Here is a 12,733-nt window from a genome sequence, read left to right on the forward strand (position 1 = left end):
TTTTTGTATGGCGTATGTATGTGTAAATAAAGGGGTGCATTTATGTGTAGTGTTGGTATTTGAATGCACTTGTGTGTTTGTATGTACTGTTGCCATTTAAAAGTAGTGGTGTGTTTATGTATAATGGTGACATTGGAATGCAAAAGTGGATCTGTGTGTAGTATTGGTTTTTTTAATGTAGTTATGTGTATTGTGCGTGTTTAAATACAGGGGTGTATTTATGTGCAGTACACACACTGACATATATATGCAGACATATTCAGATACACACAGGTATTCGTACACACTGACCACACAGGTACATACAGACACACATACACACTGACACACACAGATACACATACATACTAACACAAATACACACATATATAAGTAACAATTTACCAATTTTAGCCATCCTCCTGTTACCTTTTGGGTGCGCTAGTGTGCCTTACCTGGGGACGGGTGGGGGCTGGATGGCTAGGGATGATGTGAGTCTGAGGGTCCATGTTTCCTTAGTCCCTCTACCTCTCTTCTCTGTATTTCCTCTTGACATGGCTCTCTGCAAGCTGGGAGGAAGTATCCTTCCTCCCAACAGGCCACAGGGAACTAATTATGTGTACAGGGCCTGGTTTGATGTGCTATTAAAGGGTCATGAATCCCAATTTGGCACCTGATCTTAGATGCGTGGTTAGATGTGTGGCTATAGGATTACTTCAAGCCTTTTTTTGCTTGGGTGAGGCCCCTTTCTATATAAAAGGCGCCATTGCGCACAATTAATTTGTTTACGTTAAACCCTCGTGCGGGCCAATCGCATGCTTCTCAAAGACAAGCCTGTGATTGGACTGTTTTGCCGCCTTCAGAGCGAATGCACACTCTCTGAGCAAATGAGGAGTGGGAGTGAGAAGGGAGAAAAAATGTAATGAAAAAGAAAACAACAAGCACTGCTGATTTTACTGGGAGGCACAAGGGTTTAACTCAGGCACATAAGGGAGAAAACTGCTTACCCATCCAGGTACTGCCTCTAAGGGATAAGCCCAATATGTCCATTACTAGTGTGCTGTGTGTATGGTAGTATTTTATGCACAGAATTGACCTTTGTGCAATGTGAAACAGAGTTCTGGGTGTAACTAGCCCATTGCACTCAAGTTTAGATTTATCTGTAGGTGCAGTGTTTCAAGCAGAAACACTGCACATACAGACTCCTACCACCATGACCACTTCAAATCACTGAAGTGGTAATGGTGGTTTAAGTAACCCTTTAAGTGTGAGGGCCACCCAATGGACATCCACCCGTGATAATGAGCCACCTACCCTCAGTCCTTACTGATTCTTGGCGAAGTTTTAAAACCTCCTGCAGTCCATGCACCTTTAAAGTTAATAGCAGCATGGTTTAGCACTAATGCATTACATTTATAGGAGACTGTAGACATGTGCATTCGTTTTCGAACGAAAGCGTTTTCGGACGAAATTCCTGTGTTTTTCGTATTCGTCGGCAGAAATGCAAACGAAAGCAGCAAAAGCAGCAACATACGAAAGCAGCAACATACGATAATGGAAACGAAAGGAAAGTGGAAATGCCGAATGATTACCTTTTCGTTTCCATTAGTGTGCGCAAAAAAAAAAAGGAGGGAGCATGCATCTTGTAAAAAAATTATTACTACCACCCCTCCTGCATTAAAATCCACAGGGGTCACTATGACCCCCATATTAATAAATGGGAGGTTAAATCCTCCTGAATGGGCATGTCAACTAAACTAGGGGCATGTCAACAAAACAGCGAGCAGCCAGTGGCTGCTCACTGTCATTACACACTAATTATAAATCAATATGGTGATCACTCTGACCCCCATATTGATAACAGGGAGATTAAATCCTCCCTATTGCCCCTACTTGCGGCATTGCCGCGAGTAGGGGCATATCGCCTAAACAAATTTAAAATTACAAGTGACTGGAGAGCTATTGAGTAGGGACATTGGGGAGGGTTTAACCTCCTTTTTATCAATATGGGGGTCCTATTGACCCCCATATTGATTTATATTTAGTTTTATGACAGCGAGAAGACACTGGCTGCTCGCTGTTATTTAAACTTACATAGAAGTGAGAGAGCTGGTAAGAGTACCGTGGGAAAAGTAGCTATTTAGATCTAAATAGCTACTTTTTCCTATTGCAACATTGTTATAGTTTTACTATAACATTTTGTTACATGTACTCTCTCTCACCATAGCTCTCACTAACTTCTATGTAAAATACTGATTTAAATGACAGCGAGCAGCCACTGGCTGCTTGCTGTCTAGGTGGCATGCCCCTACTGCAGGGGGGGGGGGGGGGGGCGATGGCAATGGTAGGGGCAGCAGGATTTTTCCTGTGCCAGCCCCCCCCACTTGTAATTTTTATAAAGTTTGAGAAACTGATATCAGAAATAATGTTTACTCAGAGTGACCCCCATATTGATTTATAATTAGTGTGTAATGACAGTGAGCAGCCACTCGCTGCTTGCTGTTTAGTTGACATGCCCCTACTCGCGGCTAGGGGCATTCAGGAGGATTTAACCTCCCATTTATTAATATGGGGGTCATAGTGACCCCCATGGATTTTAATGCGGGGGTGGGGGGGGGGGGTTAGTAATATTTTGTTTACAAGGAGGGAGCTGGTAGAGATGCCGGCTCCCTCCTTGCTTTATTTTTTTTTTGCGCACGCGCAGTGCTGTTTTCGTAAAATTTTTAATGATTTTCGTCCGAAAACGAATGGTTTGAAGACGAAATTCGGGATTGACAAATTACATTTTTATTTAAATGAAATCTTTCATAGAAAACGTAAATTTCATTGGTGCACATGTCTAGGAGACTGGATTACAGGTGATTAGCATAGCTCGATGGGAATAGGTAAAACTGTGCATTTATTCAGTAACCTATTTCTACGTCATATCTGTGGCGTGATACTCCTTGCCATATTATATTGTGCAGGAACGTGTGTGATTTGGTGGGGGAGGCTCTGCCGCTATATGGCACCCAGGCCCAGTCCACTCTTGAATTTATGATCATTTCTTATAAAGTTTGAGAAGCTGATATCAGAAATAATGTTTACTCTTTTTTTTTATCAACTTTTTTTTAGGCTTTTAGAAATTATTTGACTCTTGACTCTAACCCCCTAACTACTCTTCCATTTTACTGGATATTATTAGAGATATTTATCAGCTTTCTTGCAATGTTACTCAGCAAGACATCTTGGTTAGTCACGTGAAATTATGTCACTTTTTGTCTACAATGTTTTGATAAAAAATAAAAAAGCTAAATATATATAACACTGACCCGTTGTTTTCATTTTCTTCTTCCTCCGCCTCTTCCTCCTCATTTTCATCACTAAAAAAGCATTGATATTAGATAATAAACAAAATAGGTTTCTAATTCCCAAATATATTACATGTTTTTATATAATACATTTTAAGATAATTTTTACTCACTCCCTACTCATACACTTTTCTCTGGTGAATATATACAGTAATCACCATCTTTCTTTGTGTTCCTCATCAAATGATATGCTAATATTTTTTCAATTAACAAAAATTCGGTGGTGAAAAATGTAATCAACTCCATGTAAATGACTCTGGGGATGTAATGGACCTTTGGCAAGTTTTGTTCACCTACGAACCCTGTTTCTCTTGGGTTATGCAAAAAGTTTACACAGGCTGATCTGCAGAGATGCTAAAGAAATTAAAAGGACAATTAAAACACCAAACACAACTCATAGTTTATTTTCTAATTAGTCAGTGATTTGGTATAAGTACTAGTGTCACTTTATATGTGATCAGGCACATATTTTAAACTTTTAGTTGTCATTTTTGGCATTGTGTGTATATATATATATATATATATATATATATATATATATATATATATATATATATATCACCATTTGCAATAAATGTATATTTTTTTTGTTCCATTAATCATGTATATTTCATGTGTACTCTGTCATCTATTTTAGGACCAACAAACTTAGGAGCACTCTCTACATCAGGGTTGGGCATATGATGGCACTCCAGATGTTGGGCACTACATCTCCCATAATGCTCTTACAACCATAATGTTGGCAAAATATCAAGGGAGATGTAGTCCACAACAGCTGGAGTGATGAAGCCCTATACTACAATATTAACATCCTCTTTTCTCAGGTCAACATTTTTTTAAAATATCCATTACTCACCTATCACTACATTGCCACTCCCTTTATTTTGCTTATAAGACGATGAACAAAGTAACTTTATAATTCATACTACATATGATCTTATTAATCTCACATATCATTATAATATTACATCAAATTTAGAGGGTCTGTGACGGGAAGGAGAGGGGACTGTGCAGGGAGGGGGAGAGGTGATCTGTGAAGGGAGGGGGAGAGGGGATCTGTGAAGGGAGACGGACTGTGCAAGGAGGGAGAGGGTATGTGAATGGAGAGGGGAACTGTGTAGGGAGAGAGGGGGGTCTGTGAAGTGAGAGGGGGAACTGTGCAGGGAGAGAGGGGTGTCTGTAAGGGTGTAGTGAGGGAGATGAACTGACAGGGTGCAAGGGAGGGGGGCTGTGCAAGGAGGGAGATGGACAGTCAGGGTTTTGTGGCTAAAAATTTGTGTTCACTGAGTGCTCACCGATCCCCTTCCTTTTCCTCATCAGAACCACTAAAAAAGAAGAATAAACTAGGTTTATTATTCTGCTTTATCGCAAATACACTTTTAAATTAATTTTAGAAAACTGATTTTCAAATATTGTTATTGATTTTATATATCATATAATTATTTATAATGCATTTCAAGAATATAAAGTAAAAAAAAGTGTCTACTCCTTTTTTATCCACTTTTCTATGGAGACTGACATCTTTAAAATAAAAAAAAAAGTGGAGTGCTCACCGTTCCTCTTCACTTTCCTCTTCAGCGTCACTAAAAAAGAAGAATAAACTAGGTTTATTATTCTGTGTTATCGCAAATAGGTTTTTAAATTAATTGTAGAAAACTGATTTTTAAATACTGTTACTGATTTTATATATCATGTGATTATTTATAATGAATTTCAAGAATATGAAGCAAAAAACAGTGTCAACTCCTTTTTTATCCACTTTTCTATGGAGACAGAAATATATTTTTTTTTAAACTGTAAAATCTTTTTCTTTTAATTTTACTTTTAACCCCCTAAGGACCAAACTTCTAGAATAAAAGGGAATCATGACATGTCGAACATGTCATGTGTCCTTAAGGGGTTAAGGCATTTTTTCTTTCGTTATTTAAAAGCACTGGAGGTGTCTAGGTTCCAAATGACAATGCTCCAGTAGTGAAATTGCAGGCATTAATTGTTCACTGGCTTTCTTTTGCCCATCCTGTATGGGTATGTGCTTAGGCTAGTTGCTCTTAATCTGACCTGGCCATATCACAGCCTGATATGTACTTTACAGGTCCGGAGAATGGCCATCTCTTGGCCTTACTTATTGAGGGGTTAGCCCCTTGGGCATGAGACTTGGCATTTCCTGAATCTATATATTAATTAAAGAATTACCCCCTTCTGTGCTAGGAGCCTGAGAATTACCTAACCTGTTTGAATATATTTGGCCATTCCATGGCCCTTTTAACACTTCAGCAGTAGAGAATTGCCAATTCCAGGTATTGTAAACTACTGCAGGACCAGGGCATTGGGTGACCTGATCCAATTAACCTGGCTCTTTTTAACCAACAACCCACTGGGTAGAAGAAGGCGGACTCTTTGGGCCTCTACACAGTTTTCATCATTAGTTTTTGTTTTTTTTATAAAGAAAGAAGATTATCTCTCCTACTACATGCTATCACAGACCACACAATATATTAATGCATTCATTTTAATTTCTGTTTCAGTGGTACAGGGCACAGCACTATAAAAAAAGGAAAATAGATTTTTATCCCCAGTTTTACTTAGAAGAATGTTTACACAGCTAGCGCAGCTTAGGAATAATATCTCAAATTAGACAGATATATTTATATTAGTCTTTTTTTTATTTTAGGTTATAAATGTGCCTCTTAAATGTACTTATAGTGTTGCTTTAAGAGCTAAAATATGTAAATACCAAAATCAGTTTTCACAAAAACTCAGTTTACATAGAAAAGCATAAAACGTTAATTACTTTCTAACAAATATTATTATTGACCTTATTATACATATGACTCTTTGTAATAGCTATATATTTATTATTCTGTTGATTACACATATTTCATATGACGTCCTATCATTGATTTTAAGACAAAAAGTCATAAACATACTCTACTGACTATTTCTAAACATTTTTCTGGAGCTAATAGTTTTTAGAACATTCGTTACTCACCCATGCTCCTCACTTGCGTCTTCCCTTACATATCGCTCTTCATATCCACTAAGAAAAAATATTGAGGTCAAAATGTTTTATATTTTATATAAAGTTATGCTAATAATTGTAACATTTTAAAGAGAACACACTTGAATGACTACTGGTACCACAAGATAACATGTAAATTAATTAGTATGCTTGGTAGAATATACCTTTCTTCAATTTTTTTTATCTATTGAAATTATTTTGAGGTGTAGGTTTTAATTTCATGCAACTGTTTCTGTTACCAAGAATTGTGCATAAATATGTTTCAGCTGGTACAAATGTATTTTAATCTGCGTCCAAATGAATCAATCTGCCTGGGATTCACATGTGGAGTCTTGTTCATTCTTTTGTGCACAAGTCTTATATTAAAGGACCACTAAAGTCACCCAGACGATTTCATTTCAATTAGGTAGGTTTGGGTGCATTGTTCATGTACTTTAAACTCTTTAACATAAAACATTGCTGTTTTGTAAAATTAATGGATTGAGTGAGCCTCTAGCGCAAGGGTTAGCAACCAACGGTAATCAGATGTTGAGGACTCAATTTCCCATAATACTCTTAAAGCCATGATACTGACAAAGCATCAGGGTAGATGCATCTGCTGAGTGCTGAAGGTTGCCTACCCATGCTCTAGTGGCTGTCTTCCTGGCAGCCACTAGAGGTGCTTCCTCTTTACTTTTATTTACTCTGAAAAAATGAAATGTAGTCTGTAATGTCTCATTTACCCTAATTTCTAGTCTAGACAAGATTGCCAGTCTGTAGAGGAAGGAATTTCTCTTCCAGGGGCCACTGGTCATTTAATTAACAGAAGTATGCAGAATAAAACAACTACCATCTCTTTGCAAAGAGCAAAGGTAGTTCTAATGAGTCATACTATTCCTACAGTGAGGAAAAGGGAAGAGGGAATGGGCTCTCTCTGTATTTTGGCACCCTCCAAAAACTGTGATTTCTTTTTTGTGTATTGCACAGCGCACTTATTCACACATTCTGTATATCTTAAACCTCCTTGTGTGCCTCTTCTAATCCCCTCTCAGACACTTTTGCCCCTCTTACCAATTATTCTGTCCATTTGTGTATCTTACACACCTTTGTGTCTCTTTTCTCCCTTTTGCATATCATATAGCCCGTTTGTATGTCTTCTCCCCACTTTTGCATGTTGCTACTTTGTATGTAAAACAATATTAAATCATTTCTAACCAAATATTTACAGCATTATATATTATTTAAACCTTTGTAAACTCTGTATATTTTAATTGACACTTTGTCATTTGTTTTAAGACCAACAAAGATAGGAATACCTTCTGTGCTATTTACATCCATTATTCTCAGGTCAATATTTTTTTCAAAACATCCAGTAATCACACACTTTCCCTTCAATTTTGCTCATCATAACTATTAAAAAAACTGCACCAATCTGCTTATGTTCAAAGTAGTAAATGCTGTAACGGTTATTGGGGTTTTACAGGGAATCATAAGTTTGTGTAGCCACATAACCATGTTTAATTTGTATTGTATGAAACATCACTTTTACTTTTAATTGTGTTTTTTGTACTAATGAGAAAAACAGGTTTAGAATTCTTAACCCCTTAAGGACACATGACATGTGTGACATGTCATGATTCCCTTTTATTCCAGAAGTTTGGTCCTTAAGGGGGTTAATAAATATGATTATATAGAATCAATATTTTGGCACCCCTCTTCTAGTGTATTCATTTGTATTGCTAAAGTTGCAAGATCCATCACGTTTTCCTGGGCACATATACATATTGATGGACGGCACATGAAAAGTGCTACCCTGCAGAATATAGCATTCTCAAGCTTCAATTTATTTTTGAGTAATTAATTTATTTTCTACCCACATCATTTGAATTTGTAGGTGGATATGGCCACACTAAATGTACTTAAAATCATGATCTTTGTATAACAACTGCGCTCTCTGTACAATCTGCAACTGTAATGCATCCTTTAATATGTTAAATAAAACTATTATCACAATGTGAAATTATATCTATATAGTGCAAAATATACATGGCCATGAAGTAGCTAAAATATTTTTGAGACAAATTTTCCATTTATTTTTAAGTGCCTTCAACTATTAATTAGTTTTAGGTAGCATCAGCAAGAAATGTCATTCTATATATAGTTCTCTAGGCAAAAATGTTTTTATAAATGTTAATTTTTTGGATACTCACGCATCGCGTGGTCTGCAAATTGATAGAGAAATCATTCCAAAGAAAACGAACACCATAAGAGATAGTTTAAAATTCATATTGGCGAATCTGCTAACAAAGTATGATTATCAGTAGCTGGATTAAAGATCTAGGGTGTATTAATTACTTATTATGTAGTACATAGCATTAAATATTACAACTGAGGTATTCACTAAAATGAAAATTGTCATTCGCTAAAGCAGTGGTAGTTAACATTCGGCACCCCAAATGTTGTGGACTACAATGAATCATGGGATAAGTAGTCTACAATATCTGGAGTGTCCAAGGTTGCTTATCACTGCACTAAAGTGAAAATGAAAAGTTAATACAAAGTGAATGCCTAGCCGATTGAGCATTTTTCCAATTTGACTCTTTTGACCTTAAATGTAAAAATCTATTTAAATGTACTTAGAATTTTGAGATTTTTTTTTTTCAAATCAACAATTTCAGACTATATGTTGTCATTCTGATTTTAATTTGTTACAATTCTAAGTTTAGTTATTATGTCCCACAGTGTTGTTCACTAAATTGGGGGTTGTGGAGAAATTGCAATAGAATTACATGTTTGTAAAAAATTAGAAAATGTAAAAAACATTAAGATTAGAAAAATAATCGAATTAGGCTATTTTTCCAGTTCAACTATTTCTTAGATGAAAAATTTGAAATGTCATTCTCAATTCTTGTTGTCCTCTGAAAACTGTATGAAAAAGAGAAGAAAATATTGTAAGGAACAATTGAGATAAGAATGTTCTACTTACTGTTTCAGTCAGAAATATGATATCCAGACAGAGAATGAGTAAGGGTTTCTTGGTCTGTATATGGCCCTAAAATGTAAAGACTATATATAGTGCTGGATAAATAATAATTTATAATAATTCCAGGATGTTAAATAAAAGCATTGCACATCATACTTCATGACCAACATTAAATGTTTGATTTTTTTCATACTGTGTATTTAGCATCACATTCCCAGCCCTGCTAACTGTTTTTTTTAACCCCTTAAGGACAGAAGCAAATGTACTAACCAAACCCTACACCAAAACCTAGAATTTGAGCTCCATGTATATTCAATCTCAATTTACCTATTTCATATTAAGTGCACCCACACTTATTATATATCATATAAACATATAAACAAACAATTTATATATTAAAAATAATTTAATATGAATAAAATCTAAAAAGTGTGAGAAATTAAGACATTTTATTTTCTTAATTCTGCATGGCATTGTAACTGTGAATGTTATATATAATATTGTTTGCTTTTACTGCAATAAAACACACACATATATGTATGCTATGATGTCCCTTGAGTCCAGTGCAGGTTTCATGATGTTTTGGAAAGTTACAGGGTCAAATAAATAGCTTGCCTATTTCAGTTTTTGTACATTAAAATTTTCCATATTGGTTTGCATGGTCTATGTGAATAAGGCCCTGTAAACCAATCTGGAAAATTTGAAAACCCTATGGCAACCCAGGAATGAGCAATCTGAAAAATGTAAAACCATATGGCATCCCAGGAATGAGCATTGCCTCCATCTTGATATAGCACTTGTAAAAGTAGACAACCCACTGTATTCAAAATAGGCTGTCTCCAGTCTTTTTTAGTAGCCACTTAGTAACAAATCCTGGCCAAACTTAGTGCTCATGTTTGTTTTGTTGTTGTTGCATTTTTCACACAAAACGCATGGGAAAGAGAAAGTGTAAATTCTATGGTTTTACATGTTAGGACATATTAACAATTATCCGGTTATTAGCAGGTCTTAAAATTAGGTAATGGGATGAACTCACTCCTAAAAGACTATTGTGAAGAACTTCCTTATTTATCTTTCCCTGTTTAACTGAACACAGTATGTTTCCCCTTGGTTATGTATTTTCATGCGACCGAACACTGACCAACCCCTGGCTCGTTAACTTCAAAAAAACTATTAATTCAAATGCTCTCTTTGGGTGGCTGACATTTGTATAGCCGAACACACAAGCTCTAGTAAATGGTGGCCATTATGTCTCCCGAACTCTGGTAGCGGTACTTGGTTGTCGAGTTCGTGGATACGAGGGTTACAGAAAGGAAAATATTTGCAGAGTGCAGGTTAGATTAAACACAAGTTTGTTCTGCGAGAACGACATAGGTTACATAAAGGAAATTGTACATGGTAAGACAATCACATGTCAAGGCACATCGGTCCTCTTACAGGATAGCAAATCAGTTACATACATTGAGTACGTTTCCCCACATGCTAGCATCACACACAACATAAACTTTTACATATTATCTGTTTTCCAGTGGAGTCAGATATGTGTGTGCCTGGGAGGGAGTTGCAGATCGGCGTGGGGTGTGAAGGCCCAACCTGTTGTCTTTCATTATACGAAAAGCAATCTAACCAGAAGCAGAGGGTCTAACTAAAAATAACTATATACAAAAAGATGTGTGAGTAGCCTGTGGGCTCTATCTGTCAGCGCTGTGCGATCTATCCCCCTTAAGTAGTTGCTAATTGTGGTAGTGTCATTTATCCCCAAATTATGGAGCTCCCCAGTTCCATAGAGTGTGGTTTAATTGTATTTTTTTTTTCCTTTCTACTGTTTCATTTTTCCCAATTACATGTAAGGATACCTCCCTTCCCCTCATGTATTTAGTTAGTATTCATGGGTGTCACGCTCTTCTCCCATTTGTCACGAACCTCCACTATCTTCGAGTATGCTCTAGTATTTTTCCTTGCCATGCATTCATGCCCTAGCCAACAGGGTATCGGCAGCAACTAGTATGTGAAGGAGAAGTATGGAGTCCTTTTTGCCGAGGTTATCCGGGTCCATGAATAAGTGGCTGGTTTCGGGCATGAGGGAAATATTTATGTGTAGGGCCGTGGATACTATGTCTCCCACCATATTCCAAAATGGCTTGACTCTCGGGCATGTCCACCAAATGTGGATCTTGATAGCCCTTGCGTCTTGGCATTGCTAACATGTGTTTGTGGAAGCTAGATATATTTTAGCCAACCTATTGGGCACCATGTACCATCTGTATTGTAATTTACGAACTGTATCAAAGTGCGATGTGCACATCGACCTCCCTTTGTGGGCTGTGTACGCTTACTTCCACTGTTGTGTAGTAAGGTGAGAACCCACATCCCCCTGCCAAGCGTTAACAAGTGCAGTCATGTTGGTGTGTTCAGTCGAGAGTGTGCTATAACACAAAGACAGCACCTTCTTAGGAGTTTTGGGGGGGCAAGAGACACACACTAAGGAGCTGGGAAGAGTAAAAGACACAATGGGGCTAGGAGGGATGGAGACACACAAAGGGGCTGGGGGGAGTAAGACACTTAATGTGGGAGGATGTAAGAGTCATACAAAGATGGGGGATAAAAGACACACAAGGGGGGATGTAAGAGATACACAAGGAAGGTGTAAGACACATAATGGGAAAAAATAGGGGATACGGTACACTAAAGAGGGTAAGACATTTAAAAGAGGGGATAAGAAACATAAAAGAAGGGTTAAGAGACACACAGATGAAGATGCTTTTTTGGAGGGTCGGCAGAGTGGCAAAATGCATCTTCATCTGTGTACCTAAAAATCTTTGCACTGGCTCTGGATATCATCCTTACTTGGCGTGGCACTGTGAATGAATTATGTCAAATGATTGATGAAGTGCAGCAATCTTCACTTCCAGTCAAACTGGTATCAACTTGGAACCAGTGATCAATCCAATTTTTGGATTTAATGGTGTATAAAACACTTAGAAAACTGGGATATTCATTACATTGTTCTCCTTCTCCCTCTGGCCTCCAGTTTCCATCCACAATATTTAAATGATTCACTTCCTATATCACAATTTCTGAGGGTCAGGAGATATAATAGTGTATCTGATACTAGAGATCTACAATTAGAAGACATGTGAAACTAATTGTTGGCTTGTGGATATCATCCTCAGGTATTTGCGGAGGCAAAAAGTAAAGACACACAATTTTGCTCCTTTGAGACCCACAAGAGAGAACAAGAAACACATAATGTTCCAAAAATGTTTAGACCATTAACCCTCCATACCGGTATGATGAAGATCAGAAAATAGATCCATAAACACTGGAACATTTTGAGTTCTGATAAATATTTACCCCTTATATTCTAACACTACCCCAGTGTAAGTTACCAAAGAAACAACATTCTCCAGGCCATGTTGGTAC

General features: G+C 37.1%; 1 protein-coding gene across 3 annotated transcripts in view; it reads right to left on the reverse strand.

The window, feature by feature from the left end:
* Positions 1–12,733, reverse strand: part of LOC134589117 (dermorphin-2-like) — an 81,356-nt gene that overhangs the window by 4,958 nt on the left and 63,665 nt on the right. For 2 of the 3 annotated variants that reach the window (XM_063444317.1, XM_063444316.1), the window contains exon 6: positions 3,291–3,341. In XM_063444317.1, coding sequence (XP_063300387.1) covers positions 3,291–3,341 — 51 coding nt within the window. Of the gene's footprint in view, positions 1–3,290; positions 3,342–4,624; positions 4,655–4,882; positions 4,913–6,318; positions 6,367–8,537; positions 8,617–12,733 lie in introns of those variants that run through there. The other variant, XM_063444318.1, reaches the window with a different exon arrangement.

The sequence above is a fragment of the Pelobates fuscus genome, chromosome 1 (genome assembly GCF_036172605.1).
Source record: "Pelobates fuscus isolate aPelFus1 chromosome 1, aPelFus1.pri, whole genome shotgun sequence".
NCBI lineage: Eukaryota > Metazoa > Chordata > Amphibia > Anura > Pelobatidae > Pelobates > Pelobates fuscus.